We start from the raw sequence: 22,894 nt of genomic DNA, 5'->3' as shown, positions 1-22,894 counted from the left end.
AATGGTGGGAAATGTATAATTAAGATAATGAAAAGTGGGTGTGAATTAACATAATGAAATAGGAAATTTGAATGAACCAATTAGAAAGGGTGTAGACAGCACGAAACAGGGTTATACTGTAGAAACATACCAAGGAACCGTTGTACGCCTTTTAAAAGAAACTGTAGGCAAGACACTTTATTCTAAGTACTGCTTCAGTGTTTAGGGACCTATCAACAGCAGATGTACAACGTATTCAGAATTGCACAGCTAGAATCTTAGTAGGTCAACAGATCCCTCATGAAAGATGAAGAAAGACGCTTAGCGAACTTAAAATGGGACACGTTAGAAGAAAGGGGACTTCTTTTTTGCAGAAGATTGTTAGATAATCAATATAATTTGTATTTGGATTGTGCAGCAATTCTAATATCCTAATAACATTTTGTGTATGGAAAAATGAGAATAAAATAAGGCATTAGAGATGGAGCACGAATGGACACGTACAAGGTGATATTTTTTTCTTTACATGAATTAAATAGAAAAAGGAGTGGCTAATTATTGTGAGAAGTAGTTCCACCATGCACTGAAGAATAACTTGCAGAGAGTATTTGTAGATGTAGCTGAATAAACAGATTCTAATCAAAATAAAACAAGTATTCACAATGCTTTATTGTAAAAGAACTGTATAAATTACAACACTAAGAATTATCACACAAACATTACAATATCACAGTTGCGAACAAAAACTACACATTGAAATCTTGTAAATATTTAATATTCTAATATTTAACAGCAAGAAAAATACTGATTGACGTAGTCCATTTCTGAACCAGGGAAGAAAACCAGCTTCCAATTTCTTTGCGAGAAGCCTTGTGCAGACAAGTATTTGCTTTTCTCCCAGGACTGTAATCATTTGTTGTTCTCCATTTGTGAGAGGAGGTCACTCCTGTCCAGCAGAACTAACAGCTCCTCCTCTGTCAAAACTGGAAGAAAATATGCAGAAAATTAACGCCATATAGGAATAACAAGTCTTCCCATCATTTCAGGTTGCCTGATTTCAATTATGTAATATACATTTTCAGTACAGTGCATATTAGGTACATATTAGAATGTAAATATAATGAGAGAAAACTGCAAGCATTAAATAAACATCACAGCAGATGCTCTATACTACGTGTGCTCCACGTGTCTACTGCAATCTATCAGTTGATTGTCATGACTTAATGAGTTGGTCTTCAAAAATCTTTGTCTGAAATCTGTTAAAATTAGCTATTTTCGTAAAATATCAGTTTGTTGACTACGTGGTTCACGCAGTATTTGTGGGAAGTAAATATGACAACAACCTCTCAGCCTCATATCCTTCTGCATTTCACCGCCTTTAATGTGATCAAAGTAGCTCAACAATACACACCGCAGTGACACTACAGCTCAGCGACAATGCAGTCAATACCGGCAGACAGTATGCCGTACAGTTAGCAACAAACATCTCCTAACCATTGCAGCACAAAGTCTCCCAACTGCTGCCAAGTGCTACTGATCAATTAGGGAGCCCATGTGACATATTACAGTTCTCCATTACTAATGTGTTTGACAGAAACAAGTGCAGCTAAACGCAAATACATACTGTTTCCCTGGTGAGTGGGACAAACAGGTTTTTGTTACAAAGCACAAAGACAGGTGTACATAGACGTTTGACATGTAATGCTACTTTACCCATTCTCAAAAAGGAAATATTGTACAATATTTTAGAACAGTTCACTAAGACTTCAAATCAGAAGCAGCTGTTGGTTGTGAGCTGTGGGGGGAAGCAACTTAGTAACCATGAAAGTAAATTACAATCGCAGCAGTTAGCTTTCGTAAACCCTGCGCAAAATAAGTTTTCATTGAACACGATATTTTGTTTATCAGAAATACTGATGAAACATGCAAAACTTCCGTCTGTGTCGCGTCTGCTGTACAGCGAGCTACGTTAATTTAAGTATTAACTTTATTTTTCTTACTTGTCACTTCTTCTCCCATGTGTTTTTGCTTTTAGGAAGCTTTAATTGTCGAGTGCTAGTAATAGTATTCCATAGATTTCGTGCTTGTTTTGAATACATTCAGAGAGAGTCCCTTTAGTCAACCATAGTGCCAGTAGTGCTGGTGTGTGTTTTGAATACAGTCCGGAGACAGGTAGGGCTATGTTCATTGTTTTCTACAAGAAGTGTCTAGTAACCACAGTTTAGTCAACTATCAGCCGCCTTTAGTGAATTAGCAGTCTGGTTAAAAGTTGATAAACTCTCTACAGTAAATTGATTTCTTAGGATGGATAGAATGTGTGACTGCTGTGTACGGACACAGGAGGAGCTGGCCACTGTTCGCGAACCGCTGAATGTGTTTGTGACCGTGGTCAGTGGTCTTCAGGCTGCTGCCTCGGTTTGTAGTGGCAGTGGGGAGTCTGGCGAGTCAGATCGTACACCCCAGATGTTACATGCTTCACCCACTGTCCCTGCTGTCGAGACATCTTCGCGGGTACCGGGCACGGTTGTGCCACCCTCTCCTCAGAGGGAGTGGCGAGTTCAGCGGCGTTCGCGGCACACGAGGCGGAGGGTCAATGTGGAGGCTGGCCGTGTGGCACCGGCTGCTCAGCCTGTGAGTGAACATGTGGCCGCTCCTTCAGCAAGGTCCGAGCAGGCACATGGGGGGAGGGATTTATTAGTGATTGGGAGCTCCAATGTTAGGCGGGTGATGGAGCCCCTTAGGGAAATAGCGGAAAGGTTGGGGAAGAAGGCCAGTGTCTGCTTGCCAGTGTCTGCTTGCCAGGGGGTCTCATCCGAGATGTGAAGGAGGCCCTGCCGGCGGCAATAGGGAGTACTGGGTGCACCTGACTGCAAATTGTTGCTCATGTCGGCACCAATGACTCCTGCCGTCTGGGTTCAGAGATCATCCTCAGTTCATACAGGCAGTTGGCGGAATTGGTGAAGGCAGAAAGCCTTACTCGCGGGGTGGAATCTGAGCTAACTATGGTTTGGAGGTGAGTGGAAGGCTTAAACCAGTGGCTCAGACGATTCTGTGGAGATCTGTGGTGCAAATTTCTCGACCTCCGCTATCTGGTGGAGAAATGTAGGGTCCCCCTCAACAGGTCAGGCGTGCACTACACGCAGGAAGCGGCTACAAGGATAGCGGAGTATGTGTGGAGTGCGCATGTGGGCTTTTTAGGTTAGAGAATTCCCTCCCTAGGCCCAGCAAGACGCCTCGAGACACAGCAAGGTAGGAGTAGGCAAAATGCAACAGGGAATAACAATATTAATCTGCTAAATAGTAAACTGCAGGAGCGTCTATAGAAAGGTCCCAGAACTGCTCTCATTAATAAATGGTCACAATGCCCACATAGTACTAGGGACAAAAAGTTGGCTAAAACCAGATGTAAACAGTAATGAAATCCTAAACTCAGATTGGAATATATACCGCAGAGACAGGCTGGACAGTGAAGGGGGCGGCGTGTTTATAGCGATAAGAAGTGCAATATTATCGAAGGAAATTGACGGAGATCCGAAATAATTTGGGTGAAGGTCACGGTTAAAGCAGGCTCAGACATGGTAATTGGATGTCTCTATAGGCCCCCTGGCTCAGAAGCTGTTGTGGCTGAGCACCTGAAGAATAATTTGGAAAATATTTCGAGTAGATTTCCCCACCACGTTATATTTCTGGGTGGAGATTCTAATTTGCCGAATATAGACTGGGAGACTCAGATGTTCATAGCGGGTGGCAGAGACAAAGAATCCAGTGAAATTTTTTTAAGTGCTTTATCTGAAAACTACCTTGAGCAGTTTAACAGAGAACCGACTCATGGTGATAACATATTAGACCTTCTGGTGACAAACAGACCCAAAATATTTGAAACAGTTAATGCAGAACAGAGAATCAGCAATCGTAAAGCAGTTACTGCATTGATGATTTCAGCCGTAAATAGAAATATTAAAAAAGTAGGAAGATTTTTTGGTTTAGCAAAAGTGACAAAAAGCAGATTTCAGAGTACCCGATGGCTCAACACAAAAGTTTTGTCTCAAGTACAGATAGTGTTGAGGATCAGTGGACAAATTTCAAAACCATGGTACAATATGCGTTGCAGACAAACAAAAATTACGTGAAGCGAAATGTAGTGAGAGGAAGGCTATGCGAGAGGCGTTCAATGAATTCGAAAGTAGAGTTCTATGTACTGACTTGGCAGCAAATCCTAAGAAATTTTGGTCTTATGTCAAAGCGGTAGGTGGATCAAAACAAAATGTCCAGACACTCTGTGACCAAAATGGTACTGAAACAGAGGATGACAGACTAAAGGCCGAAATACTAAATGTCTTCTTCCAAAGCTGTTTCACAGAGGAAGACTGCACTGTAGTTCCTTCTCTAGATTGTCGCACAGATGTCAAAATGGTAGATATCGAAACAGACGACAGAGGGATAGAAAAACAATTAAAATCGCCCAAAAGAGGAAAGGCCGCTGGACCTGATGGGATACCAGTTCGATTTTACACAGAGTACGCGAAGGAACTTGCCCTCCTTCTTGCAGCGGTGTACCGTAGGTATCTAGAAGAGCGTAGCATTCCAAAGGATTGGAAAAGGGCATAGGTCACCTCCGTTTTCAAGATGGGACGTCGAACAGATGTGCAGAACTACAGACCTATATCTCTAACGTCTATCAGTTGTAGAATTTTGGAACACACATTATGTTCGAGTATGATGACTTTTCTGGAGACTAGAAATCTACTCTGTAGGAATCAGCATGGGTTTCGAAAAAGACGGTCGTGTGAAACCCAGCTCGCGCTATTCGTCCACGAGACTCAGAGGGCCATAGACATGGGTTCCCAAGCAGATGCCGTGTTTCTTGACTTCCGCAAGGTGTTCGATAGTTCCCCACAGTCGTTTAATGAACAAAGTAAGAACATATGGACTATCAGACCAATTGTGTGATTGGATTGAAGAGTTTCTAGATAACAGAACGCAGCATGACATTCTCAGTGGAGAGAAATTTTCCGAAGTAAGAGTGATTTCAGGTTTGCTGCAGGGGAGTGTCTTAGGACCATTGCTATTCACAATATACATAAATGACCTTGTGGATGACATCGGAAGTTCACTGAGGCGTTTTGTGGATGATGATGTGGTATATCAAGAGGTTGTAACAATGGAAAATTGTACTGAAATGCAGGAGGATCTGCAGCGAATTGACGCATGGTGCAGGGAATGGCAATTGAATCTCAATGTAAACAAGTGTAATGTGCTGCGAATACATAGAAAGAAAGATCCCTTGTCATTTAGCTACAATATAGCAGGTCAGCAACTGGAAGCAGTTAATTCCATAAATTATCTGGGAGTACGCATTAGGAGTGATTTAAAATGGAATTATCATATAAAGTTGATGGTTGGTAAATGAGATGCCAGACTGAGATTCATTGGAAGAATCCTAAGGAAATGCAATCCTAAAACAAAGGAAGTAGGTTACAGTACACTTGTTCGCCCAATGCTTGAATACTGCTCAGCAGTGTGGGATCTGGACCAGATAGGGTTGATAGAAGAGATAGAGAAGATCCAATGGAGAGCAGCGCGCTTCGTTACAGGATCATTTAGTAATCACGAAAGCGTTACGGAGATGATAGATAAACTCCAGTGGAAGACTCTGCAGGAGGGACGCTCAGTAGCTCGGTACTGACTCTTGTTGAAGTTTCGAGAACATACCTTCATCGAGGAGTCAAGCAGTATATTGCTCCCTCCTGCGTATATCTCGCGAAAAGACCATGAGGATAAAATCAGAGAGATTAGAGGCCAAACAGAGGCATACCGACAATCCTTCTTTCCACAAACAATAAGAGACTGGAATAGAAGGGAGAACTGATAGAGGTACTCAAGGTACCCTCCGCCACACACCGTCAGGTGGCTTCCGGAATATGGATGTAGATATAGAATAATTTGATGATGGCACAGTTGTCAAAGAGTGCTGCCAGGGCACAGTTGCCAAAGAGCGCTTTCTGGCAACTAGTGAGTCCTTTAGAAACAAGTCATAGATAATATCAGCTGTCAGAGAGACGTCTCTGGTAAGACCTACTGCAACAAGAAAATTAGAATTAATGGTGAAAAAATATATAAAATGTAAACTGTAAACAGATTTGCAATCCTGCTTGTGTTTCTCAATGCAGTTAGAAGAGTCAGTGGACGTAGTCAATTCCTCTCAAGTTGTTATTTTTGTAAGACTGATATTTTCAGAATGCAGTGTAAAAGAAGACTTGCTTACAATTTTGACACTAAAGGTACTACACAAGGAGAAGTTTTTTACAATGCACTCAAATCATTCCTGAAACTGATTTGCCAATTTAGAAACTGGGGTCTATTACTACTGATGGAGCACCTCGCATGGTAGGCAAATGCACAAGATTTGTTATCTTGTGTGGGTTGCCTCTCGGCCTTTCTTTATGTATCACTGTATTGTGCGTCAATCAGCAATTGCTGTGCAGACATATTTTGAAAATGGCATGTTATGAGTATTGTCTCAAAAATTGTGATTTCAATTTACTCACAAACTCTTCAGAGAAGAAAGTTTATTGAATTATCTGAAGAATTCAATAGCCACTATGGAGACCTGCTATTGCACACCAAAGTCTGATGGATGAGTAGAGGTAGGGTTGTAAACAGATTTACAGAACTTTTACCACTGATAAAATCTTTTGTGCCTAAAAAGGAGGATGATTACTCACAACTATATGATTTGAGCTGGTTATTGGATATGTTATTTGTAACTTATAGGGTTAAACAAGGAAAAAACTAAACTGCCTTAACTCATGTCTTCTAACTGTTGCGTCAACCAGCTGCAAAGTAGTACACAGTCAACCTGACTGCACTGAAGACAGAGTTTGAAAACAAATTTTCAGATTTCAAGGCAACAGAACCTTTTCTAGCTTTCATAGTTCAGTCTTTATAAAAAGTGGATGTGGAAGGTATTTGTGGCTAAATTTGTACTCTTTTTCCCTTTTAGTGAGACTAGACAAAGAGGAAAAAATTCAATTTCAAAATGACTCTTCCTCAATGTCTGAATAAAATAAAGATAACTTTTGGTAATTAGCGGGTGTAAAAACTTACACTTACATTTAAAAGTGTCACTTTATTTTTGGATTTTTTAATCAACTTACCTATGTGAGACAGCATTTTCCACAATTAACATAGTGAAACCTATGTGCAGAAATACTCTGATTGATCCTCACCTTTCAGACAGCGTAAAGTTGGCTCTGACAAGTTATTTACCACATTACAATAAAGTTGCCGACCACACACAAAGCAAAGTATCTCATTAAATTATTTTCAACATTTATGATAGCGTATATTTTAATTTTTTTCACATGTAGTATCCTGAAAGCTGATTAGTAGGTCTACAACATTTGACGGAAAAAAATTAAATTTTACTTTATTACGTAATTTTTAAGTTAATTTTGTCTACGTTGTTGTTTCGTGCTCAAATCTTTATGCTATACTATAGCAGCTAAGAGAGGTAGGTAACTTCGCCCAATCCTTATCTTGCTTCTGTTTCTGCTTAGAAACAGAGGTGTTTGTAAGCCTTTGGCCTAATCCAGCTTGATCCACTAAAAAGTGCACACACTTGCAGTAGGGTTCATTTCTGCCATCCAGGCCACACTGTAGTAAGCAATGTCTGCCAAATGAACACCTATCCTTAGCAGGTTTCATGTAGCAATGCTGCCAGCATGGTTTTGGAACTTTATTGCTACACAGCATTTGCTTACGTGTCTGCTTTATGGAAGTGATGTGTGCGTGTGAAGAGAACAGAGGTTCTCATTGAATAGTATTGTTATTTTGGTTTTTGCGTGTTAAGATGACAGACAGTTTCAAGACACACAAAGTTAAATAAAAGGAATCACATGTAAGGCATTCAAATTTCTCTATGATCTTGAGGACAATGCTAGAAGAGAGTGAATCTTATTATCACCGCAGAATGTTGCAGTGAGGCATGTAGTGTTTCTTCTACAAACAGCACAGAAAATATCTGCAGGGGCACAGGGAATCCCCAAGGAAAGACATTAGTGGCAAACATGTCACTTATTTGGACTACGTCTTGAAAAATGTTTATCATACTGTATTGGAATTTTACAACTGTGACAAAGTTTCCTATTAGGCAAAAGGTGGCAGACACTTTACATGATAAAATTGCTTTCAAAGGGGACAACCAATTCTGATACCTTTGGGATTCAATTACAGAAACAGCAACAGTGGAAGTCGCCTCTCTTTGCTCCCTTACCTATCATTTCCTCTTTCCCTCCAAAATTTCATCAATATGAGGTAAGACTGCTCTCAGATGTACACCGCCTATGCTGGCATGTTTATTGGTGTTACTCATGGGGGAGTACAATACCCATCGCTTCTACTTTGTACCAAGGTTTAAAGTAACGTGAAAAGCTAAGGAACAATTAAATGTTCACATAACCTAGACTGAAATAGCTTTATAACAACATATGAGTAGTACTAACGTTCAGTATTTGGTTGTAATATACCTACCGAATCACATGAGAATACATGAAAGTGGAGAGGCTACTGTATCACCAAGTATTTTCTCAGCATGGTTTCATAACCATAACAAATTGATTAGAGTAGGTCTTCATCTGTTTCTGGCTATAAAATGTTTACTTTAATGTTGTGTACACCAATTTTTGTCATTATATAATTTTCAGGTGAGCGTTTAGCTCACCGCCCATGAGCCAAAGGTTCCCAACTTGTTATAACTAAGGTGGACAACAAGGTCACCAGTGAAAGAAGGGGGCAGAAGAGGTGGAGTAGCAACTTTCTAGACTTGTCTCTACAGTCACCAGTTTTGCTGCTTCGTAGTTTGATAGAAGAGGACTCCTCCCTCTCCCTCTCATTCTCCCCCCCAATCATGAAATGGAAACCAAAGCGAAAATTAAAAAAAATCTTATTTGCAACATTTAGCTACAACTTTCAGCTACTTTTCTACGGCTGCCACTCAACAGACATTTGTCGTATTGTGGGCCAATTTTCTGATATCCTTGTCATAGAAGGCAGCCACCTGTGCTTTCAGCCAATTCTCTACTCTGGTCTGCAGCTTGTTGTCTGTGGAAAAAATGCTTTCATGTGACCAATAACATGAAAAGCCAAGGGAGCCAAGTCTGGGCATAGGGTGTCTTTGTTGCAACTGTGGTATGTGATTAAGCACTGACATACAGAAGGACAATGCCTGATGACAACATTCCTTTTTGCTTGTTCCGAATTTTTACAGACATCGAAGAGTCATGGTGTGTGAGGCTGCAGTGATGGTCGTGTCACGTTCCATGAATTACACCACAAAAACTTCCTTTTCGGTTCCGGAACACAGTAGCCACAAACTTTCTGGTGGGAAAGATTGACTTGCTCTTCTTTGGTTTACTCTCGCAATAAAAATACATCCACTGTTTGGATTGCTCTTGTTTCTTCATTTTCGAAATGGACCCATTTCTTATCCGCTGAACATTCTGTTCAAAAAATTCTCTCCATCGTCTTAGCGTTAAGAGAAATGTTAAGGCAGCACCCATTCACTTTATTTTGTGACAGTCGGACACTGTCTTGGCAAACCATCTCACACCGAGTTTGAAGTACTTTAAATCTCTCACTCAAGATGGCATAGAGAAATGAACTTGAAATATTGGAAAACAAATTACTGAACACAAAAATAATGAAACCAATTATTTCCTTGAACCACCTCTTCCACTCAGTCAATAAGAGTAGTTGGCACTCACTTCCTTCTCTGATCAACTACATCCTGAACATCTGTATGTCCTGAAGTTCCTAAACACTGCAACATTTTGCTGTCCCTCATGAAAGTTTCACCATAAACATTACTCATTCATTGATAAATTTCAAGTGCATTGCACCCCTCAGCATGAAGCAACTGAGTGAATGGGCACACTTCACACTTGCTGGGAGACTTGTTCTAGGTATGTCTATATGGTTAATGAGCACTCAAAGACATGATGCAATCAACAGGCATACTAGAGGCACTGCGCATTGTATCTACAAAAATCTTCATTTCAATATTTTATTTCTGTAACTGATTGGACTTAAAACATAAAATAAAATAAGGAAGGAGAAGGAGAGTCTGGATTAGAAACAATTTGCACATATATCACTTGCTGTGTGGAAAGAATAACTGCAGAGGTAAGAACAAGCCACCCATGAAAGGGGTATGGGTGGGTGTGGGGTTGAAAAAGCATTGTAGTCCACGACATGTGAATACTCATAGTTTAGTCATCCCATATTTGAGAATGGGAGCACTTAAGAGACTTTCTACAAACTTGACACAAAATTTAACATTTGTGAAACTTTCTCTCACTGACAACCACAAAATGACGAAAGGCAAAAAGTTTATCACATACTACATTTCCACAGTTCACGGAGTAAAACTGGTACATGAAGCATGACATTTCAATTTACCACTGCTTTACTACTAACTATTTGCAACACATTTTGCAGCCAGCAGCCACATATAACATTGAATGTACCTGCAAAATTATATCCCTGTAGAGCACATAGTTCAGGACATCTGACATTGTAAACAATGAGCTGGATGAAAATGAAACTGCAGGGCAATTGTCGAAAAACAGACCCCTGAAATGATGAATGTCTTATCCATTATCCTTCCCACCCCTTTAAGTGGTATTCCACTACCCATCAAAATTACATAATATCCTCTTCCATCTGTACACAACCCCTGCTCCCTACCCTTGCCTCACAGCTCATTTTCCTATAATAGGCCTAGATGCAAGACCTGTCCCATACATTCTCCCATCAACACCTACTCTAATCAGGTCACAAGCATCATCTATCCCATCAAAGGCACAGCTACCTGTGAAATCAGTCGTGACCCACAAACTAAACTGCAACCACTGTCCTGCAGTTCTATGAGGGCACGACAATCAACAAGCTGTCTGAATGAATGGTCTCCAACAAGCTATGGCCATGAAACAGCTGGATCACTTAGTTGCTGAACATGCTGCCCAACAACATTCTTCATTTCAATTACTGCTTCACAGCATGTGCCATCTGGACACTGCTCACCAATATCAGCTTTTCTAAACTGAGCAAGTAAGAACTCTCCCTGCAATATATCCTATGTTCCTCTAACCCTCAACCTTCGTTAGTCACTGTCCTCCCTAACCTACCCCCTTCTCTGTTCCCACTACAGCACTACACAGCCTTCTATTTCGTCTACGAACCCAAACTCTTATTTCTCTCCTTTTCCATCCCCCCGCCCTTTGTCTAACCTCCAGACTGCACCTAGCTGCCCTATCCCCTCCTTGCCTCAACCCTGCTAGCAGCAATCTGCTGACCCCCACCCCTACCCTGCTATCACTCTCCTCCCCCCCCCCCCCCCCCTCCTCTCACTGCCCCAGACGCCTCTTTGACACACCACCAAGACTGCTTCTCCCATCAAGCCCTGTTGCTCACAGTCTGCTCTCAACAACCAGAGAGAGTTCTCACATGTGTGTGGATTGTGTTTGCAAGAGTGTGTGAGTGAGTGAGTGAGTGAGTGAGTGAGTGAGAGTGTGAGTGTGTTTTTCAGGAGGAGGCCTTTTTGCTGAAAGCTTACTTGTTTAGCAATATTTTTGCTGTGCCTGTCAGCAACTCAACATCAACATCCACATCTACATCTACATACATACTCTGCAATCCACCATACGGTGCGTGGCGGAGCGTACCTCGTACCACAACTAGCATCTTCTCTCCCTGTTCCACTCCCCAAACAGAACAAGGGAAAAATGACTGCCTGTATGGCTCTGTACTTGCCCTAATCTCTCTCATCTGATCTTTGTGGTCTTTCCGTGAAATATAAGTTGGCAGCAGTAAAATTGTACTACAGTCAGCCTCAAATGCTGGTTCTCTAAATATCCTCAGTAGTGATTCACGAAAAGAATGCCTCCTTTCCTCCAGAGACTCCCACCCGAGTTCCTGAAGCATCTCCGTAACACTCGCGAGATTATCAAACCTATCAGTAACATCTCCACTACATGGTTAGTAGCAATCCATCATTTTCATAACTAAGTACAATGTTTATTATTTCAGAAGCAATTGCTATAATTGTTAATAAATTTACCCCATTGTGAGACAAGAGGTCAATGCCTTCATGGGAAAATGTTTGCAGTTGCCTACAGAACCATTACTATACCCAGGCGTGAACCTCTGTCCAAAGGAAATAGATGACCATGAATGTCTCTCTCTTCAGGACTCCAAGTATAAAAAAAATCACATGAGAAGAGATTGAGACTATGGGGTTGTGTAAGGGTTTCTCAACAAAACTTACGTGTTTGTAAAGTACAACCTCGCTAATCTGACCTCGGATGGTCCGACTCACTTTGTCCAACCCTCCTACTTCCAGTGCTTGTTTATGTAGGCAGGTAACTGCTCAGTCAGGTCTAGGCTTGTCAGTGACTTACCATTGAGACATGCATCAGTAGGCAGTTGACTATTGCTAAGTGCAACAGTTGAGTCAGTTTTAGTATGAAATAGCTTGTTTCTAACTCCATCAATAAGTGTTGTTGTGCGCCCAATTTGTTTAACAAATTAGTGACAATGTTCGTCTTGCATACTGAAAAGTGTAAAACTTAAGTAAGGCAGCAAATAAATGTTCACATGTGGCGCTCTGTTTACAGCCGGACGTTGAACCCAGTGACCTAAATGAGTGGCTCAGTAAAGCTGACATTGACTGGATGATGGAAGTAGAATTAACTGATGACTAACTCACTGACACACTAACAATTGATGAGAACAAAAAGAATAATGACAACAAGAAGACAGTGACCCTAAGCTTGAGCGCAACAGACAGATGCTTAAAATGGGTCTGATATGGCCCTTTAATGGAGTAAACATAGTTCTATGTCTACACCAACAAATATTTTGTGAATTAGGAAATGGTAGACTAATGTGGCAAAATGAAGGTTGTCATCTGCTAAGAAAAAGAACACTTCATAGACTTCTTTTCAATCTGCTTAAGAACAGAACATTTTTTACTGAGTGATTACTCATGTTTAACACAGCTAAGAACAAATCAGTTGCGTGTCAGTGCAATACTGTAACAATGTATTTACAGATGTTAAAATTTCACTAACAGTAACAATTTCTTACCATACAATGGCTTTTGGTTGTTTTTCTTTTATTATTATTTTAAAATAGAACAGTATTTTAGACAGTACTTCTAGATGAAAATTAAAGTTGGATTTTACTGTATTGTGATGTTAGAGGTAAAAGATTTTCTCCGATAACAGGGACGGTTGAAGGGAAGGCAAATGGTTGACTCTGGTCTATTGGGAGAGTTTTAGAAAAAGTGTGGTTGACATATTGGTCTATTGGGAGAATTTTAGGAAAAGTGTGGTTGACATATAAAGGAGGCCACGTATAGAAGACTAGTTTGAGTCATTCAAAAGTCCTCTTGAGTTTCTGGGAGCCCCACCAGATTGGATTAAAGAAGACATTAAAGGAATTTGGAGGTAGGCCACTAGATTTGTTACCACCAGGTTCAATCAGCATGAAGATAAGAGAAATTAGGGCTCATAGGGAAGCATATAGACAATCATTTTACCCTCGTTCTATCTGATAGTAGTACACAAAAGGAAATGAGTAGTAGGGGTACTAGGTTCCTGCCACAATGCACCATATGGTAGCTTGTGGAGTATGTATGCTGATACAGATGTAGACTGATGCCCCCATACAGTGGCTCTAGAAATATGTATGAAGACAAATGCAGACTGGTCGGATACTAGCAGAAGCTAGACTATGGAATTACTGTTCCATTTGTAGGCTGTTAACACCACGAGAAACGACTGCATTTGGAGTGATGCTGTGATCAGGAAACAAGGACTGCTGATGTATCATGTCACATGGCATTCAGTGATAAACCGCAGTTCTGTACTAAGAGATAACCAGTGTCAAGAAGTATGTCAGCGACCTGGAGAGAGGTCCCGTTCTTCTACTGTTCTGACGAGACAGAATGGTGTTGCTCCTGGCACCATGGCGTGGCGAATCACTGGGTACAGCTTCAGTCACCTGGTGCTGATTGAGTGTGGGTTAGGAATACTGAACAATAAGCTTATCAGCTGTCAGTGATTGAGGGAACTCTGACAGCACAGCAGTTCATCACAGACATCCTACATCTTCAAGTGTTCTCTCTTATAAATGCGACAGTTTCATGGTGCCATTTCCAGAAGGACAATGCTCATCCATTCACAGTATGAGTCTCTACGAACTGTCAACATGATTTTGAGATACTCCCATGCTCATCAACATCCAAAGATCTGTCCCTGATAGAATATGGGTGGTACCTTCCCAACCAAATCGGTGCTTGTCTCCAGGTTAGGGGCAGAGTAAAGTCGTACTGACAAATGGACTCTTACTTCGAAGTTCTTTGTAAATGTGACTCACTGAAATATCACATATCCTCTCAGCCCATGAAGTTTCAATATGTTTCTCCTTCCCTTCAGTGTGCTTTACTCTTTTGTCAGGCATTGTAATTACAAAGATACACACAAGAGAAAGCAGGCCCAAGTTTATGATTAGTTGTGTTACAACCAGCTGTGATAACATATAAAAACATAGATGAAAAAGTTACTTAAAAAAACAGAAACATGGACCTCTCCTATGAATAAATAAATATGGCTAATCTAATAACTCACCAGATCCTTCTGAATGAACCACTTTTTTCTCATCAGAAGAAGTCAACAAGTTTTTCAGTTCCTCCAGATCCACAACCTCTGCTTTCTGCTCTACATTTCCTTTGAATTTTCCTAGAAATTTAATTAATGTCGTAGTTAACAGCGCTGCTTGAAAGCAGAAATAAACAATTCAACATCAAAAAGTAAAAATATTTGTGCATGTTTGCATCATGATTCCACAAATTCGAACACTTATTGAGAAAAAACTTCATTTATCCCCCTCCCCCCCCCCCCCCCCCAATTATGATTTGTTGGCTTACTTAATACAAATTATGACTGATAATATATTATTCTAAATGTGTTAAAAATACAGCCGGGATAATAGTGAAGACTAACTAGTATTGTGTAAGTTTACCAACATTAAATGAAAAGTTGTCCAAGTCACTTGTGCCAACTTTTAATGCATATAAATATGGAATGTGTACCAGTGAATTAGAAATAAGTTCCAGATAAAATGGATAATTTATTTATTTCCGCTGCTTACCTTTATGAATGACCATCTTTTCCAGTTTCCTCTTTGCCTCAGCTAATGAGACAATTTTTTCATCAATAGATGCTGTTGTTACTAGCCTATAAACAACAACTGGCTTCGTTTGTCCTATGCGGTGGCATCTGTCTTGGGCCTGTAGGTCAACTTGTGGGTTCTATAAACAACATTATTCAATAAACAACACAACTGTACCCATCATCGTTTAAGCTGGTAACTATTACACTAACATTATTAAATGACAGATTTGTATATCGTAAACTAAAAAAACATCCAAGTGAATAAATGGAGGATTCTGAGCTTAACAGTAGAAGAATAAAGAAACATACTGAACTTAACTCTACATGTGCAGGTAACATTACACTACTCCATATAGACCATAAGAATAGCATAGCATCATCACGGGATGCAACCTGAGCCACCCTATTACACATGGTACTTAGAAATTTGCAGCCATACTTTTCAATGTACAATATGAAGCCTGTTCGAAAAATTCTAGAACTTTATCTACATTTTTTTTTTGTAGCCTACCTTTTACTAACTACGCATGGTCTCCTTTGAAAACTCTCTTCCACAGTTGATACACTGCTCCAAACGCCATTTCCACTTCCAGAAGCAGTCTTGGGTCATGCGATATGCCTTCTGTGAATTTTCTTTTATCTCGTCTATTGTTGCTAATCTTCGTCCTTTCAATGTGGTTTTCAACTTCGGAAATAAAAGAAAAGTCCGCAGCATCCAGGTCTCGAGAGTATGAAGGATGCGGCAGCACAGTCATCTTGTTTTTTGTGCAATAGCATGCACCAATGGGGATGAATGTGGGGGGTGCGTTATCATGATGGGAGAGCCATGAACTGTCCCACCACATTTCAGGCCGTTTCTCTCTCACAGGATTTCATGCCACGCTCCAACTGAAATGCTACATTCTTCTGTAATATCTTGGATAGTCAGTCTTTGACTGGCACGCACAATTTTGTTGACGTTCCTTCCATGGGCAACACCAGTAAACATCGAAGGGCGTCCTGAAGAAGGGCCATTCTTAACTTACGTCCAGTCATTTTTTAAACATGTGAACCATTCATAACACCAAGTATAACTTACACACTCATCACCATACACATCCAGCATCCTTTCATGTGCCTCTAAAGGTTTTTTTGAGGTTCACGCAAAATTTAATGCAGACACATTGTTCCACTAACCCTGCCATCTCGATATTCACATACTATGCAACACAACGTTCTACTCAATACAGCACTGAACAATAGCTAACAGACATACAACAATGAAACTTCAAGTAGTTACATATTAAACACAGGTATGTGCAGAATGCCAATCGCATTTCGCTCCAACACACAAATGGCGCAAAATTACGAATGTTACAGAATTTTTTGAACAGACATCATATGGCAATGCATTTTGAGACAATACTTTTTATCAAAATGTAACATAGTCAATCGTTTGCAAGGAAACACCAGTTAAATGAGCTGTGCAAAAAACGCAGGATGAAGAAAAGCTTTATTTTTATCTCATGTCTTTCACACTTTTCATTTAAGTTACCATCATTACTGAAACAGAAATTTGTTGTTACTCCCACAAAAGATTTCAATTTAAAAACCCTTTATTTTCAGATGTGTTGTTGAACACTGTTAGTGTTAACTTAGAGCTCCAAATGAATGTATTTTTGCATTGATTCTTACCTCTCAATCCAGAATACATGCAAAATTCTACAACACAGACTTAGATGAAATGACAACTACAACAATAAACTGAGATCACAGCCGTGAAACATTATAAAACCTACTACACTACACGGTGTTAAGAAAAGTTATGAAGTAGTCCAGAAGTATGTGCATTATGTCTGAGATTAGCACCTCTGACAATAAAATTAAAACAATTTGGAATATTGTTAAAGGGAAACACTGTATTTTTATCAAATTCAAATGAAAAATTTGTTAACAAAATTTCAGAAGTAGAACCTTTAATAATTTTTTTTATGTGTTGCAGAGAAAACAGGCTCCAGCTATTCAATGGAAAACACAAGGCTGTATACAGAAGAGGCAATACCTACGCAGTTTGCTAAAACTGAAATTCAACTCGTCTCTCCAACTGAAATTAGGAAAATAATAAATCACTCAAAAGTAAATGGAATTGATAACAATTCCAACAGAGGACTAAAAGCATGTTCCCAACAGATAAGTAGGACTCTCAGTCACATATGTAGCTCACTGAAACAGGGTGTTTTTCAAGACAAACTGAAATATGCTATTTTCATATCACTAAGGGGGGAAAGGGTGGGGGGGATAGGTCTGATGCTAACAACTACCACCCTATCTCACTTCTGACAGCTTTATCCAAAATATTTCAAAAAGTAATGTATTCAAGAGTGGCTTCACATATTTGTAAAAATGATGTACTAACAAAATGTCAATTTGGTTTTCAGAAAGGTTTTTCAACAGAAAAGGCTGTATATGCTTTCCTTGATCGAATATGAGATGCTCCGAATAACCGAACATCACCCATTGCGACATTTTGTGATCTCTCAATGGCTTGTGACTTTGCGAATCATGAAATTCTTCTACATAAGCTTAAATATTGTGGTTTGAGTGGGGCAGTGCACAAACGGTTTACATCATACTTAACTGGAAAAATGCAGAAGGTTGAAATTAACAGTACATATACTCTGTAAAAATCAGCAGAGTCCTCTACCTGGGGAGGTTCTTAATATATCTGAACGACTTGCCACTCTATATTCATGAAGATGCAAAGCTAGCTCTTTTGGCTGATGAGGCAAGTGTAGTAATCACACCCAACAAACCAGAATCAGCAAAGGAAATTTTAAATAATGTCTTTCTGAAAATTATTAAGTGGTTCTCTGGAAATTGAGTCTCATTAAATTTTGAGAAAACAGTACATACCATTCCGTACAATAAATGGCATAACATTGATAAATATAGACTATGAACAGAAATCTGTTGCTAAGGCAGGATATTCAAAATTTCTGGGTGTGTGCATTGATAAGAAAATTTATTGGAAGAAACACACTGATGATCTGCTGAATCAGTTAGGTTCAGCTACCTATGCTATTAGAGTTATTGCAAATTTTAGTGATAAACATATTAGTGAACTGGCCTACTATGCCCATTGTCATTTACTGCTTTCATATGGCATCATATTTTGGGGTAATTCATCATTAAGAGAAAAATAATTCATTGCACAAAAAAAGAGCAATTAAAATATTAGCTAGAGCCCACCCAAGGTCACCTTGCAGACATTTATTTAAGAAACTCCAGATACTCACAGTACTTTCACAATACATCTATTTACTTATGAAATTTTTTTATTAATAACGCATCCCAATGCAAAAATAATAGCAAAGTGCTTAGCTACAACATTAGAAGAAAGGACAATCTTCACTATGCTGGGTTAAATCTGACTTTGGCACAGAAAGGAGTAAATTATGATTCCACAAAAATCTCTGGTCACTTGCCAAATAGCATTAAAAGTCTGACAGATATTCAACGTCATTTAAAAACAAATTAAAAGAATTTATGAATGAAAACTCCTTCCAGTCAACAGATGAATTTTTAGAGTAGTAACTGCAAAAAAAATTCTACTGTGTGAAGAAAACTTATGTTAAACTGACACATTCTACATCATTACAAAATGTCGTATTCATAATCTATGGAACAAAGAATAATGTAATGTAATGAAAATAAAGAATTTCATTAGTTGACAAGTGTTCAGAACAGGATCTATTTGCAGTAATACATGCAGGTGCTGCTGTTGTTGTGGTCTTCAGTCATGAGACTGGTTTGATGCAGCTCTCCATGCTACTCTATCCTGTGCATGCTTCTTGATCTCCCAGTACCTACCACAACCTACATCCTTCTGAATCTGTTTAGTGTATTCATCTCTTGGTTTCCCACAATGATTTTTGCCCTCCAATACTAAACTGGTGATCCCTTGACGCTCCAGAACATGTCCTACCAACTGATCCCTTCTTCTAGTCAAGTTATGCCACGAACTCCTCTTCTCACCGATTCTATTCAATACCTACTCATTAGTTATGTGATCCACCCATCTAATCTTCAGCATTCTTCTGTAGCACCACATATCAAAAGCTTCTATTCTCTTCTTGTGCAAACTATTTATCGTCCATTGTTAACGTTTCTTGGCAGCACACACACACACTATTAATAAACTGAAATGACATTTAATAGTACTATGTACGCCGCTATGAAGCAATTCATATGTACTGTAATTGTTTAACAAAAAATATTTAATTTTGTATAAAGGAAGTTGGTTATTATTGTAATATTTTCTGTAATAATATTCTCGGTGTATTTATGATTGTAATATTTCTATACTCGTAATGTAATTACGAAGTATGTTAATATCTGCGATGAAAAAATGTAAAATATAGCCACAGAGGAAAATAATGTTGTAAGATTACAAAGAGATATTCATAATCAGCAATACTATAAATAGCACTACATAATGTACATTCTTTGTCGTCTTCCTCAAGAGCTAAGAGAGAGAGGAACCTGTGACGTAGCATTATATGAATGAGTAAACTTCTTTTGTCTGTATCTATCTTTAGCTGCCATTAGAGGAGAAATTATAAAGGTGTGAAATTTTAATTATTGTAATGGTCTAAATACATTACATTTATCAAAATTGTGTATTACTAGTGTAAATTAGCTTGCTCATATCATCTATAATATCTCTTTAAAGAATTTTCAGCATTTTTAGCAATTATAATTGGTGTTGCTGAGCTGTGCCGTGCCGTGACCGAACAATTTGCAGCGGCGGCACATTAAAAAAATTGTTCCGCTATGAAATTTAACCAAACCCGTAAATCGAGAGTAGGTAAAATTAGCAGTGAATTACGAAATATTTTTCTTTTACAGCGATCCTGAGGCTGACTGAATTTATTACTGGTTTTACATTTGTGCATTCATAGGCGGATAATTAACGTTGAAGTAGTTAATCTGTTGGTTCTTTCAATTTCTAAAGCAAATAACTTAAACGTATAGTGAAGTGTGTTTTGTCAATGATAATTAAACGTTCAGGTCGGCTTGGCAATATTTAACCATTTTATGCTAACAGAGACAGTCTTGTGTTCCATAGCTAACGCCAGGAAAGAGTTCAGTAGATATTTAAAAACTCACTGCATTTAGAAAATATATGCCAAGGCCGAAATACACAAAAAAATTAATTTCAATAATTTTAAAAGTCATAAAGGTTATTAATAAGTTAGTTTGATTTTATCAGCATGAGAGGGTTGCTAAAGATCACATAATTTTAAATGTGCTTAATTCTGTCTAAATGAATTTTTATTATCACACGTAAAAAAAAGGGGTTATACAACAAAGTTCATAGTGGAAGATTAAATAACAAAAATATTTCAAGCCATTTCTTCCCCATTTTCATCCATTTATGGCCCATAATACATAATAAATATTTTTTTCTCATTAAACCATGTTTCACTTCCATACAAATACTTTCAGAAAAGACTTCCTGACACTTAAATCTATACTCTATGGTAACAGACTTCTCCTCTTCCGAAGCGCTTTTCTTGCCATTGCAGTCTACATTTTATATCCTCTCTACTTCGAACACCGGTAATTTTATTCCCCAAAAAGCAAACTCATTTACTACTGTAAGTGTCTCATTTCCTAATCTAATTCCCTCAGCATCAGCCAATTTAACTCAACTACATTCGATTATTCTCATTTTGCTTTTGTTGATTTTCATCTTATATCCTCCTTTCAAGCCACTGCCCATTCTGTTCAACTGCTCTTCCAAGTCCTTTGCTGTCTCTGACAGAATTACATTGACATCGGCAAACCTCAAAGTTTTTATTTCTTCTCCATGGATTTTAATACCTACTCAGAATTTTCTTTTGTTTTCTTTACTGCTTGCTCAATATACAGATTGAATAACATCGGGGAGAGGCTACAACCCTGTCTCACTCCCTTCCCAACCACTGCTTCCCTTTCATGCCCCTCGACTTATATAGCCTTTCACTCCCTGTATTTTACCCCTGCTACCTTCAGAATTTGAATGAGAGTATTCCAGTCAACAATGTCAAAAGCTTTCTCTAAGTCTACAAATGCTAGAAATGTAGGTTTGCCTTTCCTTAATCTAGCTTCTAAGATAAGTCGTAAGATCAGTATTGTCTCACGTGTTCCAATATTTCTACAGAATGCAAACTGATCTTCCCAGAGGTCGGCTTCTACCAGTTTTTCCATTCATCTGTAAAGAATTCACGTTAGTATTTTGCAGCTGTGACTTATTAAACCGATAGTTCGGTAATTTTCACATCTGTCAACACCTGCTTTCTTTGGGATTGGAATTATTATATTCTTCTTGAAGTATGAGGGTATTTCGCCAGTCTCATACATCTTGCTCACCAGATGGTAGAGTTTTGTCTGGACTGGCTCTCCCAAGGCTGTCAGTAATTCTAAGGGAACGTTGTCCACTCCCGTTTTTTGTTGTTTTGACTCAAGTCTTTCAGTGCTCTGTCAAACTATCACGCATTATCGTATCTCCCATTTCATCTTCATCTACATTCTCTTCAATTTCCATAATATTGTCCTCAAGTACATCGCCCTTGTATAAGACCCTCTACATACTCCTTCCATCTTTCTGCTTTCCCTTCTTTGCTTAGAACTGGGTTTCCATCTGAGCTCTTGATATTCATACAAGTGGTTCTCTTCTCTCCAAAGGTCTCTCTAATTTTCCTGTAGAGGGTATCTATCTTACCCCTAGTGAGATAAGCCTCTACATCCGTACACTTGTCCTCTAGCCATCCGTGCTTAGCTATTTTGCATTTCCTGTCTATCTCATTTTTGAGATGTTTGTATTCCTTTTTAGCTGCTTCATTTACTGCATTTTTGTATTTTCTCCTTTCATCAATTAAATTCAATATATCTTCTGTTACCCAAGGATTTCTACTAGCCCTCGTCTTCTTACCTACTTGATCCTCTACTGCCTTCACTACTTCATCCCTCAAAGCTACCCATTCTTCTTCTACTGTATTTCTTTCCCCCATTCCTGACAATTGTTCGATTATGATCTCCCTGAAACTCTGTACAACCTTTGGTTTAGTCAGTTTATCCAGGTCCCATCTCCTTAAATTCCCACCTTTTTGCAGTTTCTTCAGTTTTAATCTACAGTTCATAACAAATAGATTGTGGTCAGAGTCCACATCTGCCCCTGGAAATGTCTTACAATTTAAAACCTGGTTCCTGAATCTCTGTCTTACCATTATATAATCTATCTGAAATCTGTCAGTATCTCCAGGCTTCTTCCATATATACAATCTTCTTTTATGATTCTTGAACCAAGTGTTAGCTATGATTAAGTTGAGCTCTGTGCAAAATTCTACCAGGCGGCTTCCTCTTTCATATCTTAGCCCCAATCCATATTCACCTACTACGTTTCCTTCTCTCCCTTTTCCTACTATCGAATTCCATTCACCCATGACTATTAAATTTTCATCTCCCTTCACTACCTGAATAATTTCTTTTATTTCATCATACATTTCATCACTTTCATCATCATCTGCAGAGCTAGTTGGTATACAGGGTGTTACAAAAAGGTACGGCCAAACTTTCAGGAAACATTCCTCAAACACAAATAAGGAAAAGATGTTATGTGGACATGTGTCCGGAAACGCTTAATTTCCATGTTAGAG

At 39.0% G+C, this 22,894-nt stretch overlaps 1 protein-coding gene across 2 annotated transcripts in view; it reads right to left on the bottom strand.

The window, feature by feature from the left end:
* Positions 1-618: 618 nt before the first annotated feature.
* LOC126278506 (lymphoid-specific helicase-like) overlaps positions 619-22,894 on the bottom strand; it is a 131,906-nt gene continuing 109,630 nt past the window's right edge. For both annotated transcript variants that reach the window (XM_049978667.1, XM_049978665.1), the window contains exons 14-16: positions 15,193-15,352; positions 14,670-14,780; positions 619-962 (exon numbers count right to left, since the gene is read on the bottom strand). In XM_049978667.1, coding sequence (XP_049834624.1) covers positions 889-962; positions 14,670-14,780; positions 15,193-15,352 — 345 coding nt within the window. In that variant the 3' untranslated portion in view covers positions 619-888. The remainder of the gene's footprint in view (positions 963-14,669; positions 14,781-15,192; positions 15,353-22,894) is intronic.

Source organism: Schistocerca gregaria, chromosome 6 (genome assembly GCF_023897955.1).
Source record: "Schistocerca gregaria isolate iqSchGreg1 chromosome 6, iqSchGreg1.2, whole genome shotgun sequence".
Classification (NCBI taxonomy): Eukaryota; Metazoa; Arthropoda; class Insecta; order Orthoptera; family Acrididae; genus Schistocerca; species Schistocerca gregaria.
The sequence above is the reverse complement of the archived record's forward strand: the minus strand, read 5'-3'. Positions and strand labels throughout refer to the sequence as shown.